A 14,108-nucleotide genomic window follows, 5' to 3' on the forward strand; every position below is an offset into this window, starting at 1 on the left:
GAGAGAAACACTTTCATAAAAGAAACCTAGATATAGAAAAATATGGAGGTGAGAGGTAATCACTTTCCCATGGATTTGCATATACCCACTCTATAATATACCTTTTGTAAAAATGGTTTCATAGAAAATGATAAAAAGCTTTTGTGGTAATAATTATGGGACATACTAAATTAAAGCTAGTCAAACAGGTTTACCACTCAGGGAGATTTTCACAAATTCAGACCCCAGGGCCCAGTGTCTGAATATTCTCATGTCAGAAGAGGAATGAGGAAAATAATTCTTGCCTATTCTGGATATGTTTCTAAAATTATGGTAAAATATATATAACAAATTTACTACTTCAACCATTTGAAGGTATACAGTTCAGTGGCATTAAGTACATTCACAGTGCTGTGCAACCATCACCACCATCTATTTCCAGAACTCATTCATCCCAAACAGGACTACTGTACCCATTAAACAATAACTCCCTATTTCCCCCTCCCCCAGTGCCTGGCAACCACTGTTTTCCTTTCTGTCTCAATGAGCTTGCATAATTTAGGTACCTTATATAAGTGGGATCATACAATATTTGACTTTTTGTGTCTGGTTTATTGAACTTAGCATAATATTTTTAAGGTTCATCCATGTTGTAGTGTGTATCACAATTTCCTTCCTGGTTGAATAATATTTCACTGTATGTATATACCACATTTTGTCTATCCATTCGTCTGTTGATGGATATCTTTTTTTGTTCACCTTTTTGCTATTGTGAATAATGTTGCTATGAACATTGGTGTACAAGTATATATATTGTTATGTATTTTCTTAAATCTATCTTCATGTATTTTTGTTGCATAAATAAATTTTTGAGACACTTTATGATTTAAAGGTCAAATAGAAATTAATGGTAACATACATTTTAAAGAGTTCAGTGTTTTATTATCAACATTAATATTTGTTCATGCTCAAGATTCAGGGATAATAAAAAAGTGGAACATAAGCAACACATAAGTATATCATATGGAAATATTTTGTTAATTACTGGACTAAAAAAATATAAAAGATGGAACTATATCAATTATTTTGTGCTTAATCTTTCTGGATGTAGTTTTAGTATTAAATATTAGCAAGTACTTATACTTAAAAATTCTGCCTTTTTCTTTAGCAATGAAAACATGCTTTTACTTGGTTAATCAGAATTGATTTCAGAAGGTAAAACTTCTTAAAGGTAAGGATGGTACTTAGAGCTTTAGACCTATATTCTTGCTGGACTGACTGCTTGATGATCGCTCTCGTTCTTTAGTAATTTCCAGCTCAATTTTGGCTTTGATTTTCTCCCAATCTATTTGGAGCTGCAATAGAAGAAGAAACATGCTTACACAGTATAAAACATTTTTGTTTAATCCAAAGTAATCAAGAGTAAACAAAAATAGAATGTATGACTTCCAAAAAATTAAGAAATGAGGGCATAAAAATTAAGAAAAATAATGCTTAAAAAAAATAGCTTTTAAGTGTAAGACCAAACAGGACAATTACCACAATAAAGAGCAAAGACTCTCATCGTGATCAAAAGACTGAAATCCAATTGTATTTAATTTATAAAAGGCACATCTAAACAGTCCCTTGGAGCTTTAGAGTTCTGCATGGGTGCCTCAGGAACAGCGGGGAGAAGGTGACTGCTCAAGAGCTCCCGATAAGAGGAAAATGGACTGGGCTCTGGCCATGAGGCCCTGTTTCAAATGGGTCAGCTCTTCACTGCTTATATATTGATGTTTCTATTACAAGAAAGGGGAGCATTTGCTTCCCCTAAGCCTACAGTGCAAAAGCCTACAGGCTTCTTTGCAACAACTCTTAAAGTAATATAAAGACACGATGAGGGTTAAGCAGTGATGAAAAGATAGAGGAATTAGTGGGAAAGCAAGGCTGGGAGACTAAAAAGAATCACTGACAAGTGATAACATTTTTGTCTTGTTTCCTTCCCTTTGATCCATGATGCAGCCCCCTCCCCCCTACCCCTTCCTCTACATTCATTAAACTTGGTGTTAGGAATGAACTCTGCACTGAGTTCTATGAACAGATTCTTTGGAAAAAGCATTCTACTGTTTTAAAAAGCTTGGAGATCACTAATTTAGGAATTTGTGCCCTCTCAGCCAAAATATGGAAAAGAATGGGTCCTAGATTCTCTTGGATTTACTATGAAAAAAACCTGAAACTCCAGAGACTGAGCCAAAAGTGAATAGGTTTCCAAAAATTAGTAAGAATGTTTGACAACTTGTTCAGGGAGATGGTCACATGAGTGTATAGACATGTCAAAATTAATTAAGCTATATACTAAGATTTATGCATTTTATTGTATGTACCTCAATATAAAACAATTTTTAAAATATTTATCAAACAACAACAAGAAGTGAATAGGTTTCACCTCCACATATGCCAGTTGAGTGGAATAAGTAGTATTAAACTAGACTGAGGTACTACTGGCTGCCTGAACAAATTAATCTTAAGTAATGGAGAGATTAATTTAACCTTGACAGGACTTCTTGCCTCTTTTATTTTGTGCTGGAAGTGGATGGAATTAAATATTTGGTTCTTTTTTATTTCTAATATCTTTCACCTATATTTCTGTGAAGTAATTTGTTGATGTTTTTGGTCACTTTTTTAAAGCTAATACTTCCATATACTTGTCTATAACATATAAAACAAATGAATTAAAAGAATCCCTCTTACAGAAGATAAATGTCTGTGCTAAGATGAAAATGACAGCTCATGGGAAGGCAGAGCAAACCTTAGATTATTTGAAAGACCTGTTATTCAATCAGGCTAGAACTTGATATTTTTTAAATGGCACAACACTCATTTCCATGTCTAACAAAACATTTGCAAAGAGAAAGACAAGACTTGATGAATGCCTTTGGCCTTCTTCCAGCCTTAAATTGACTTACATGTTTCCCAGTCGATCACAATAAAACCATATATTGATGGTACACTGAACTGTTGCTCTGTTGCACCAAAAGTCCATCAAGTAAATTGATGACATATATATTAATTACAAATGAGGGTGTCAGTTGATAGCTATCCTACTGAAAATAAATGTTTCACTTTCAACTGTGGCATTTATCCAGTTTTAGAACAGTATTCTACCGATAATTTAGTCCTTGGAATTGAGTATTTTTAATAGTGAGTTTTAGATAAGGATATACTCAAGACAGCTGTCAAGTGACTTCAACATTAAAACACAATCTCTTTCATTACAGGAAGTCAATACTATTTGGCACTTCTTATTATAGTCCCTGGTAAATTCTTATTCACATGGAAGTAATTTCAAAGTCATGCCAAATGGCTCTCCATCCTCTACCCTATCTCCCTTACTCTTAGCTGAATATCAGCTTTCTACTTGAGAGATTTAGTGGCCATCAGGCCTGAATTCCCTTAATCTCCTTCTTCACATAAACTCACCTACATCTGTTTCCATCTCTGTCTTTCCCTTCTGTCTCATGCTAACCTTTTCACTTAAGTCCCTGACCCCATCTCCTTTGATTCCTATAGGACATCTGTCATCAGTGCTTACTTACATGTTCAGTCCCCTTCTCCTCACACAGTGCTCCTCTTTATGCTTCCCTCTCTATTCTGTCTTCCTGCAGCCACTCCCCTCATCTTCTTCTTATTCCTGACTCTCATTCTCTCCTCAGATCACTGTAATATGACTGTGTTCCCTGACACTTCATAAACTTTCCCCTAATGCCACCATCAAGTATTTCCATTCCTCATTCTATATACCTTACCTGTATGATTCAATTACTCAATCAACAAATACTTAGTGCTTACCATATGCCAAGGATTGTTCTAGATGCAAGGATTCAGCAGTGAACAAAAAGATAAAGATCACTGTCTTCATAGACAGATAAACAAAGGCAATTAATAGTGGATGATGTGTGTGTGTGTGTATATATATATATATATATATACACACACACAACATCAGAAGTGGTTGAACAGTTTGGCAAACAGGGAAAAGAGATCATGAGTGTCAAGGGTGGAGCTGCGGTGGGTGGGTTATGTATTTCAAATACAATATTCAGAGACAGCCTCCCTGAGAAGTTGAAACCTGAAGAAGATGCGTGAGTGAATTTGTGCATATACCTGGGGAAGAGCACACCAACAAAGGGAGGCAAAGGCCCTGATGTGGGAGCATTCCCTGGACCTCGATGACCAATGCTCTTTGAAAAATCTCTCATATTAGACCCTCTTCTGATTTCTAATTATTTTTCAGGTCATTCTCTTGAAACTTCAAGAAACCTCCAAGTCTTCTCATTGCCTATAAAGTCTACTGACCTAGTATTAAGACTCAATACCAAGAAAAAGCATTCGACAAAATTCAACACCCATTCATGATAAAAACTCTCAACAAAATGGCTATAGAGGGCAAGTACCTCAACACAATAAAGGCCATATATGACAAATCCACAGACAACATCATACTTAACAGCGAGAAACTGAAAGTTTTTCCTCTAAGATGGGAACAAGACAGGAAGTCCACTCTCCCCACTTTTATTCAGCACAGTTCTGGAGGGCCTAGCCATGGCAATCAGACAACACAAAGAAATAAAAGGGATCCAGATTGGTAAGGAAGAAGTTAAACTGTCACTGTTTGCAGATGACATGATATTTTTCATAAAAAACCCTAAGGAATCCACCCAAAAACTACTAGATCTAATATCTGAATTCAGCAAAGTTGCAGGATACAAAATTAACACACAGAAATCTGTTGCATTCCTATACACTAACAATGAACCAGCAGAAAGAGAAATCAGGAAAACAATTCCATTTACAACTGCATCAAAAAGAATAAAATACCTAGGAATAAAACCTAACGAAGGAAGTGAAAGACCTATACCCTGAAAACTACAAGACACTCATGAGAGAAAATAAAGAAGATACCAATAAATGTAAATATATCCTGTGCTCATGGCTAGGAAGAATGAATATTGTCAAAATGGCCATCCTGCCTAAAGCAATCTACAGATTCAATGCAATTCCTACCAATATACCAACAGCATTCTTCAACTATCTAGAGAAAATAGTTCTAAAATTCATATGGAATCACAAAAGACCCTGAATAACCAAAGCAATCCTGAGAAGGAAGAATAAAGCAGGGGGGATTATACTCCCCAACTTCAAGCTCTACTACAAAGCCACAGTAATCAAGACAATTTGGTACTGGCACAAGAACAGAACAATAGACCAATGGAACAGACTAGAGAGCCCAGATATAAACCCAAGATAGAGGAGCCATGGACATACAATGGGGAAATGACAGCCTCTTCAACAGCTGGTGTTGGCAAAACTGGACAGCTACATGCAAGAGAACGAAACTAGATTATTGTAAACTTGAAATAGATCAAAGACCTGAATGAAACCATAAAACTCTTAGAAGAAAACATAGGCAAAAATCCCCTGAATATAAACATGAGCAACTTTTTCCTGAACGCATCTCCTTGGGCAAGGGAAACAAAATAAAAAATGAACAAATAGGACTACATCAAAGCTAAAAAGCTTCTGTACAGCAAAGGACACCAACAGCAGACCAAAAAGGCATCCTACAGTATGGGAGAATATATTTGCAAATGACATATCCAACAAGGGGTTAATGTCCAAAATATATTAAAAAATTCACATGCCTCAACACCCAAAAAGCAAATAACCCTATTAAAAAATGGGCAGAGGGTCTGCTACTTCTATAGCTTTTCTTCTTCCTTCCTAATTACAATCCTTAAGTAGAATTCGTGCCTCATATCGAAATTACCGAGTATCATAATTCTTCCAAGTGGTAAAGATACCTCAAGACAAATGCTGGGCATAGAAGCCAGAGGGCATAAATCTGAAAAGAAGTAAAAAGCTAACCTTTTCAAACAATATTGCTTCTCTCTCACTTACCAACTTTACATTTCCCTGTATGGCCCCGGAAGATGACTGGTTAGCCAGAGACGGGTAAGATTCCTCAAGGGAGGAACAACCTAAGACAGGCACAGTCACAGGGGGGCCATCAGGTGAGAAATTGGGGATCAACAGAGGTGAGGCTTAGAACCTCACCCCCCCCTGTTTTGAGAGAAATCTTCTGCATCCGTGGATGTTTTGTTGTTCTTGTCTAGCTTGGATTACTACTTAGTCTAGAGGCACACACCTGATCATCTATATTTCCCCTCTTACAGCACTAAACTATGTTTTCTACCTTTATCTTGCATCTACCTACCACTTCAGCATTTTATTAAAAATAATAATAATAAGGGAGAAATGTGGGATTCACATATAAATCAAGTATAAAAATCAAACGAATATTCACATTTGACCTGATTGTTTATAGTTCATAATGCATGATCAAAACCAAAAGTTTCTGTGATGACTGCCCTTGTACTGTTCACCATGTAAGAACTTATTCACTATGTAAGAACTTGTTCACCATGTAAGAACTTGTTAGTTATGCTTCAGAAGATTGGAGACTGTTGAGAATTAGGCTTGGGGTTGATTAATGATTGTGCATTGAGTCCCCTATACAGAATTTTATTGTTGTCAACGACCATTTGATCAATAAATATGAGAGATGCCCTCTCAAAAAAAAAAAAAAAATGGGCAGAGGATATGAACAGACACTTCTCCAAAGAAGAAATTCAGATGGCCAACAGGCACATGAAAAAATACTCCACATTGCTAATTATCAGGGAAATGCAAATTAAAACCACAATGAGATATTACCTCACACTAGCTAGGATGGCCAACATAGAAAAGACTAAGAACAACAAATGCTGGTGAGATTGCAGAGAAAAGGAAACCCTCCTACACTGCTGGTGGGAATGTAAACTAGTTCAACCATTGTGGAAAACAATATGGAGGTTTCTCAAAAAACTAAAAATAGAAATACCATTTGACCCAGGAATTCCACTCCTTGGAATTTACCCAAAGAATACAACTTCTCAGAGTCAAAAAGACATATGTACCCTATGTTTATCGCAGCACTGTTTACAATAGCCAAGATATGGAAGCAACCTTTAAGTGTCCATCAGTAGATGAATGGATAAAGGAGAGGTGACACATATACACAATGGAATACTATTTAGCCATAAGAAAGAAACAAATCCTACCATTTGCAAGAACATGGATGGAGCTAGAGGGTATTATGCTCAGTGATATAAGTCAGGCAGAGTAAGACAAGTACCAAATGATTTCCCTCATTTGTGGAGTATAACAAGGAAGCAAAACTGAAGGAACAAAACAGCAGCAGACTCAGACTCCAAGAAGGGACTAGTGGTTACCAAAGGGGAGGGGTGTGGGAGGGTGGTTGGGGAGGGACGGAGAAGGGGATTGAGGGGTATTACGATTAGTACACATGGTGTGGGGGGAGTTATGGGGAAGACAGTGTAGCACAGAGAAGAGAAGTAGTGACTCTGTGGCATCTTACTACACTGATGGACAGGGACTTCAATGGTATATGGGGGGGAAATAGTGGGTGAATATAGTAACCACATTGTTTTTCATGTGAAACCTTCATAAGAGTGTGTATCACTGATACCTTAATAAAAAAAATAAGATTCATTCAGTACTAACACCCAATATTCCAACCACCCAGAGCAGTTACTAGGGACTCTTTACCCATTCTTCAAGATCCCTGCATTCTCTTATTATATCCTTTGACTGACTAACAAAATCCTACTCAAGATAATTTTATGACAACTGTAAGTTTCCATTTATTTTTAGAATCAAGATTTTAAAAGGCAGAAGTGATCACGTTACTTCCTTTCAATTATTTCACACAAGCCTTAGAAGAAAGTCCAATACCTTTAATTTGCCTTCTGAAAGACTTGAATCAATCTCTCTTTTGCTCTTTACTCTTTCCCATTTCACAGCCTTCCCTCTTGCCTGGAACATGTCCATTCCCACTCCCACCCGCAGCCCTAGTGAGCTTCTATACTCATGCTTTAGAGCTCAGTTCGAATACCACTTGTTTTGCTTAGAAAAGTCTTTGCTGATCCCCCACAAACCCTAGGTCAGGTTCCCCATTCAAAAAGTTTTATAGCACCACCTTCAAGGCAATTATCACAATTGAAATTAATAACTAACTATATAATTACCACCTCCACTTGACTATAAGATTCAGAAGGTCAGGATCAGTGTCTGCTGTGTTTACTACTATATCCCAAGTGCCAAGGAGAGTACATTGCTTTCAGGAATTGCTTAAGAAATATTGAATGAATGAAAGGTAACTACATAGCAAATGAACTATCACTTAACAATCTCTGAGTATCTTCTCTCCTGGGTTTTGTATCTCAGGACTGAGAAGATTGTAAGGCAGCTTAGGTAGCAGCTATGCCTAAAGTGGTTTGTCTGAACCAGAGTGCTGACTCTTCTGAATCTTCTTCAAAATTCTATACTTTCTGAAATTCTGCTTATGAGATGTTACTTTGTTTTTCCCACTTTTTTTTCTTTCTCCTAGCATAATGTTTTAAACATTTCCTGGTCTTCAACTTCCTTCTTGCACAGAGTATGTATTCAGTAAATTGAATATATTCCTGTAGTGAATTTTGTTGGCCAGACTTACAAATTACTTTACAAATATTTACTGAATGCTATTATAGACCAGGTACAATAACTCTAGTGGGGGTTCTTAGAAGACAGTCTACCTTGTACGACTCTCAGATTAACATATTTTAAACTAGAAGTGCCCAAATAACATTTCAGGACTCGTAAGTATGACTGTATATCAAACTTGTCATTTCTTATAAGCTTTCACATGTTATGCATTGTGAGCCCACTAGATTCACCACATATCTAGAATAAGTTTCTTAATTTTTAAAAATAATCTTTTTTTATTCAACTCTTAATTCTCAAATAGTTTATATAATCACAATTTTGGCTTAGATAGAGAATTTTTAAGTCAAAAATAATTTTCATCTTAAAATACTGCTATATGATTTCTACTTAACTTCCAAATGACATTTATGAAGAAAAAAAGGCAGATACTAGAATACAGTGCCATAGAGACTCAAAGTAACCTATATAGTTTCAGGAAAAAAAGAACAAAATACCACCAAAAGTCATGTGCTCTGGTTATTGCACTTTAAGATTTCTGCTAATTTTGTGATTGAAGCATTACATTTTAGTAACAGTTGAATACATATATAATGAGAAAGAAGACAGCAGTGTTAAGTTTTTACTATCTAAACTATAATTTCCTTAAGCATAAGAACTGTATTTTCTATATCCTCAAAAGCACCCTATGTGAAAATATTTTTTTTAATTGAAGACAAGGATGATGAAGAGAAAGCAGACTAATATAAAGGACACAATAAATTTAAGGTGGGTGGTCAGTTTTAACATATCATATTTTCAAAACTGTAACACAAAGTTGGGGTGATGTGATGATCCTCTGGGCCACTGAGCACTCGGGCGCTGGCGGCCATCCGTCTGTGAACCTGAGTGTAGTCTGATGGGGTGGCAGAGCACTCTTGTGAGACTGACCTCTTTACTTGTGGAATCTGATGATTCTCCACATAGTGTCAGAATTGAGTGAGTTCAGTTAAAGGACACCCCCCACCACCCGGTTTTGCAGACACACAAATTTGGTGACTAGAAAAACACACATATTTGGTGACTAGAAGCAAAGTGTTTTGTGTGACCAGAAAAGGAGCCTCACAGTTAAAAGACTTACAGTAGGGATGAACTGGGAGTTTCCCTACACAGGAGGGGAAGACTAAATTTTTCAACTCCTATGTTAAATGGATAATGGTGGCTTTAGTAGGAGTTGTTGGTGCCTTCTTCCTCCCTTCTTCCCTCTTCCCAATGTTTCTCAAATTTACTCTGTCCACTACGATGGATCAAAACATTCCATTTTATTCTATTTCCAAGGAGGAGCACTCCCAATAGTCCATAAGCTTCACAAAGAGAGAGGCTGTATCTGATTCAATACTTAGTATAGTACCTGACCTACAAAGTGAGCACCTGTAAACATATTTTGAATGAATGAATGAATAAAAGGCTAAGGAAATCAACTGGTTCATAGAACTAGGAGCAAGGTGGCCCTGTCTTGGGATTACAACAAGTCTTTTAATTCTGCATAGCTAGAAGTGAGCTTTATTTCTGCAGTCTGAGTCTAGAAGTATTGGAAGTTAGCCACGATCATTTCTGCTCCAGACACCCAAGCAGTCTCGGTTCTGGCTCTCCTTGTGGGCTGATGTGTACCGGAATGACTTTCTTCTAATTGGAGTGATACAATCTGAGATGCTGGTAGGAATTTGAGAGGGAAAGGTTAACCTCCTTTGGTTCTAGGCAGTGAAGTCTACCTAAGTTAGACACCTCCCAAGATGCAAACTAGCTCTCTGGAATTCTCCAAAATGAGAAAGCATTATTTTCTGGCCAGGGCCCTCTGTGCTTATCTATTTCCCATAGAGCAAACAGGACAGCTGGTGGAAGACAAAATTCAGGAGTTGCAAGATTTTCTCCTGGCCATTTACACTGTTTATCTAAAAATTACAATTAACATAAATTGAATATTACTTTAACATAAATTGAATATTAATGAAAATAGACTTGAGCTAATCAAACATGGCTGTAAGATTCCAGAAAGAAGTTTTGTAAGGTAATTATATAGTCTAAATAAGACTACATCATAAGTAAAAAGTAATTTTTTAAGAATTTATGAATTATTCAAATTTGCTCATTAAGATGAATATTATATATACTTATAAAGCATTTACATTATTACAAAATACTGTATAATACTTACACCTTCTGCATACTGCAAATATCGTTTATTAGTTTCCTGTTTACCAAATGTCTCCAAAAACTTTTGACGGTAAGCAAGAACTGTATCAACATGTGTTTTGTGTTTTACAGCCAATTCAAGTGCCCTATAATGAGAAATAAAACAGATTATTAGTATTGCTTGTATTAGCCTCTATGGGGAGTAGTTTTGGGGTGAGAGGGCTGGACAAAAGATCTATGTTGTTCCCTCCACTTACACCTCAAGTAGAGGGCCATTCCCTACATTGTGTAAATTCCTATTTGTAGTTCAAGGTCCAGATAAAACATGACCTCTTCTCCCTGACCAGCTCCCCTTGTAGAAATAAACTGCCACTATCTTATCTTTACTCCATCACATTTTATGTATACTATTATTACAGCACTACTTATAGTGTATTCTAATTATTATTTATGAGTCCGTTTCCTCCACAACCTATACATTTATTGAAGGGCGATCTGGTTTCATTTCTCTGTGATAGTACTACAGACTATATGTATGGCAAATATGCATTGAAAAATTCATTGAAATCATAATAAAACTCAAGTGAATGAACTACCCCCCAGTGTAAGTGCTTCAATTTTTTTGACCATTTTTCTAAGTCTATAAATAATTTATTCTGTTCAATATTCAACTAAATACTGATTTCCTTATGTTATTAACATAGCAAATTAAAAATATTACTATGAAAATAAGATTTAAGAATAATATCTGACAAAATGCCTTTTGCCATTTGATTCTTAGAAGTTAATAACCATTAAAATTTTATAATCCAACTAATATCTATTAATTTATTCAACTATATTATTTTTAAGGTAATATTTCATATAAATAGCAGACAAGAACTAAATAAATTGCTTAAATCAGTGCTAGAACACCAAAGACAGAAATTTATGTATTGATAATTTCAAGGGAAATGAAAAGATTAATCCTCAGTTCCAGATCTATTTTTGTATGTAGGTTTTGGACAGCATCTCAGCCCATGAACCTATGCATAATTCATATTAGTTGAGTCAGGAAGAATCCAGCAGAGTATAGCTCTCTTACACTGATCACTGTCATCTTGTTTTAAAGGATGGGAAATAGCCCTCTTAACAGTCAAAGTACATTACTCAAGATCTCTTGCTTTCTAATGTAACATATGCCTGCTGAGTAGGCCAGTCATGATTTATCAGAGCCAACTATTATAAATATGTTATTTTAGACAAGACTGACTACTAACTAGATTTTTTGCAACACGTAAATTTTTGGTAGGAATATCTTTTTCATTCTTAGCATGCTTTGTTTGGTTTGACCTAAATTAAATAGTCACTTTAAAAAGTATTTTAGATATGCTATGTATATTAATTGACAATTGGCTGACAATTAAAATTATGAATGTAAGTCTTCTATAATACAAATAATAATTCACCACAATGATTTCTTATAAAAAACATGTTGACATAAATCATATTGCTAAATCCAAGGGTCAGTATTTTTTTTTTACTTTTATTGAAGTATCATTGATATACAAGCTTATGTTGGTTTCAAACGTACAACACAGTGGTTCAACAGTTACCCACATTATAAATCTTCACCAAGGGTCAGTATTTTCTACCCGTCACATAAAATTTCCTCATTCCTCTGTGACTTTAAGTCTTTCAGAGAAAAAGGTGATATACAGAAAAGAATTTAGAGGTACTGAAATATAGAGAAAGAAAAGTGGTAGATAAGAGAAGACAAAAAATAGTTCATAGAGGCTCAAAAGATGAGAAATAAAAGTAAAGATGCCTTAATTCTCCTAACTCTCTTCCCTATCATTCCCCTATATATCCCTATGGCTCTGATGCCAGCAGTGTATGTGTGAGCGGAGATTCTGGTGAACCACCCCTTTGCCACCTTTTCCATTTCCTGTTCTTTCTTTGTGATTGTACGTGGTGGGGAAGGAGTTCTTGATTGCAAAAAACTAAAAGCATTCTAAGTGGGGAGTACATGAACATCCATTTTGGGTTGGGACTTTTCAAAAATTTCAGAGATACTTTGTTATGGAACATCAACACACTGAATTATGTAGAAAGGATGGAATATGCTATCTAATCCTACATTTAGATACTATACTATCTATCATTAGAGTCATTATTATATGTATTATCTGATTGAAGAGAAATAGCTAAAGGTAATCATTCAAATAATACATGCTATTTTGAAGTTCTCAACAAGCACACACTGGGGAAAAAAGTTTCCTTGTCACATTTAGAAGGGAATTCACTCCAAATTACATAAGAGTTATAGGAACATTATGTCTCTAGCTTTAAAATGGTTATTTGGCAACCAACAAATGTGACATTAGATGATAGGGCTGGAATAAATCCATGTATCCTCTCTGATTTTAAATAGAAGCAAATTATATAAGAAGATGTTATAACTTCAAAATATGATTTTTTTGCATAAATTGAATGAAGCAAAATCACTTTATATAACTGGTATATGAGGAGAAATTACTTCTATTAATACTTACATAAAGGATCAACATGTAAACTTGCAGTTTCTAGTTTCTACCTCTCTTAACTCCAGTTTTTAAGAACAGACTACCACCAAATATCCAAAGTGAATGTCAGGTAGACAACATGCTTACCTACAACTCTTCAAGGGCTGCATCCTATTATGTTTCAGGCAGTTTTCAAATTCAAATATGAATGACAAAAGCACAAACAAGCAAGACTGTGCTTCTCACATGGAATAACACATATTGGCAAAATAAAATCTATTCCATTCAAAAGGATTAAACAAATAAAGAAATTCAGGGATTTCATAAGCAATCTAAATATATTTAGCATTCAGTGCTTAACTTCTATCCTTCAAGAACTCTAGGATAGAATTAGAGTACTACCATAATTAATTAATAGATCTACACAATGATCATCAATGGCTGCTAACATCACAAAAAGATAGACAACGAGTCATTATAGAAATATATACACCACCACCTCTGATGAAGACTTACCAAAAGGGAGAAAAACAACAACAACCTAAACCTAATCAAGTTTCTAGGTTCAGCACCAATTTACAGCTAATTCAGTGAGTAGAGGAACATGTTAAATGATACCACAAAGATGCAATCAACAAAGTCCAGACTATGGGAAATTCTATAGGCCCAGTTTCTGCAATGGATAAGTTGCAAGAACACAGAATGGACATAGGAGAACGTATAGGTTAAAATAAACTTAAGAACATATCCATCAATCACAATATATGTATGCTTTTTGGATCCTGAATCAAACCAACCATAAAACAAAACAAAACAAAACATTTATGAGACAGATACATAAGAACACTGAATAAATTATTAACTTTTTAA

General features: G+C 35.4%; 1 protein-coding gene across 3 annotated transcripts in view; it reads right to left on the reverse strand.

The window, feature by feature from the left end:
- Positions 1–899: 899 nt before the first annotated feature.
- IFT80 (intraflagellar transport 80) overlaps positions 900–14,108 on the reverse strand; it is a 143,077-nt gene continuing 129,868 nt past the window's right edge. For 2 of the 3 annotated variants that reach the window (XM_057499677.1, XM_057499684.1), the window contains 2 exons: positions 10,757–10,880; positions 900–1,334 (listed from right to left, as the gene is read on the reverse strand). In XM_057499677.1, the coding sequence (XP_057355660.1) occupies positions 1,224–1,334; positions 10,757–10,880 (235 nt within the window). In that variant the 3' untranslated portion in view covers positions 900–1,223. The other variant, XM_057499681.1, reaches the window with a different exon arrangement.

This window comes from Manis pentadactyla, chromosome 1 (assembly GCF_030020395.1).
Source record: "Manis pentadactyla isolate mManPen7 chromosome 1, mManPen7.hap1, whole genome shotgun sequence".
Lineage (NCBI taxonomy): Eukaryota > Metazoa > Chordata > Mammalia > Pholidota > Manidae > Manis > Manis pentadactyla.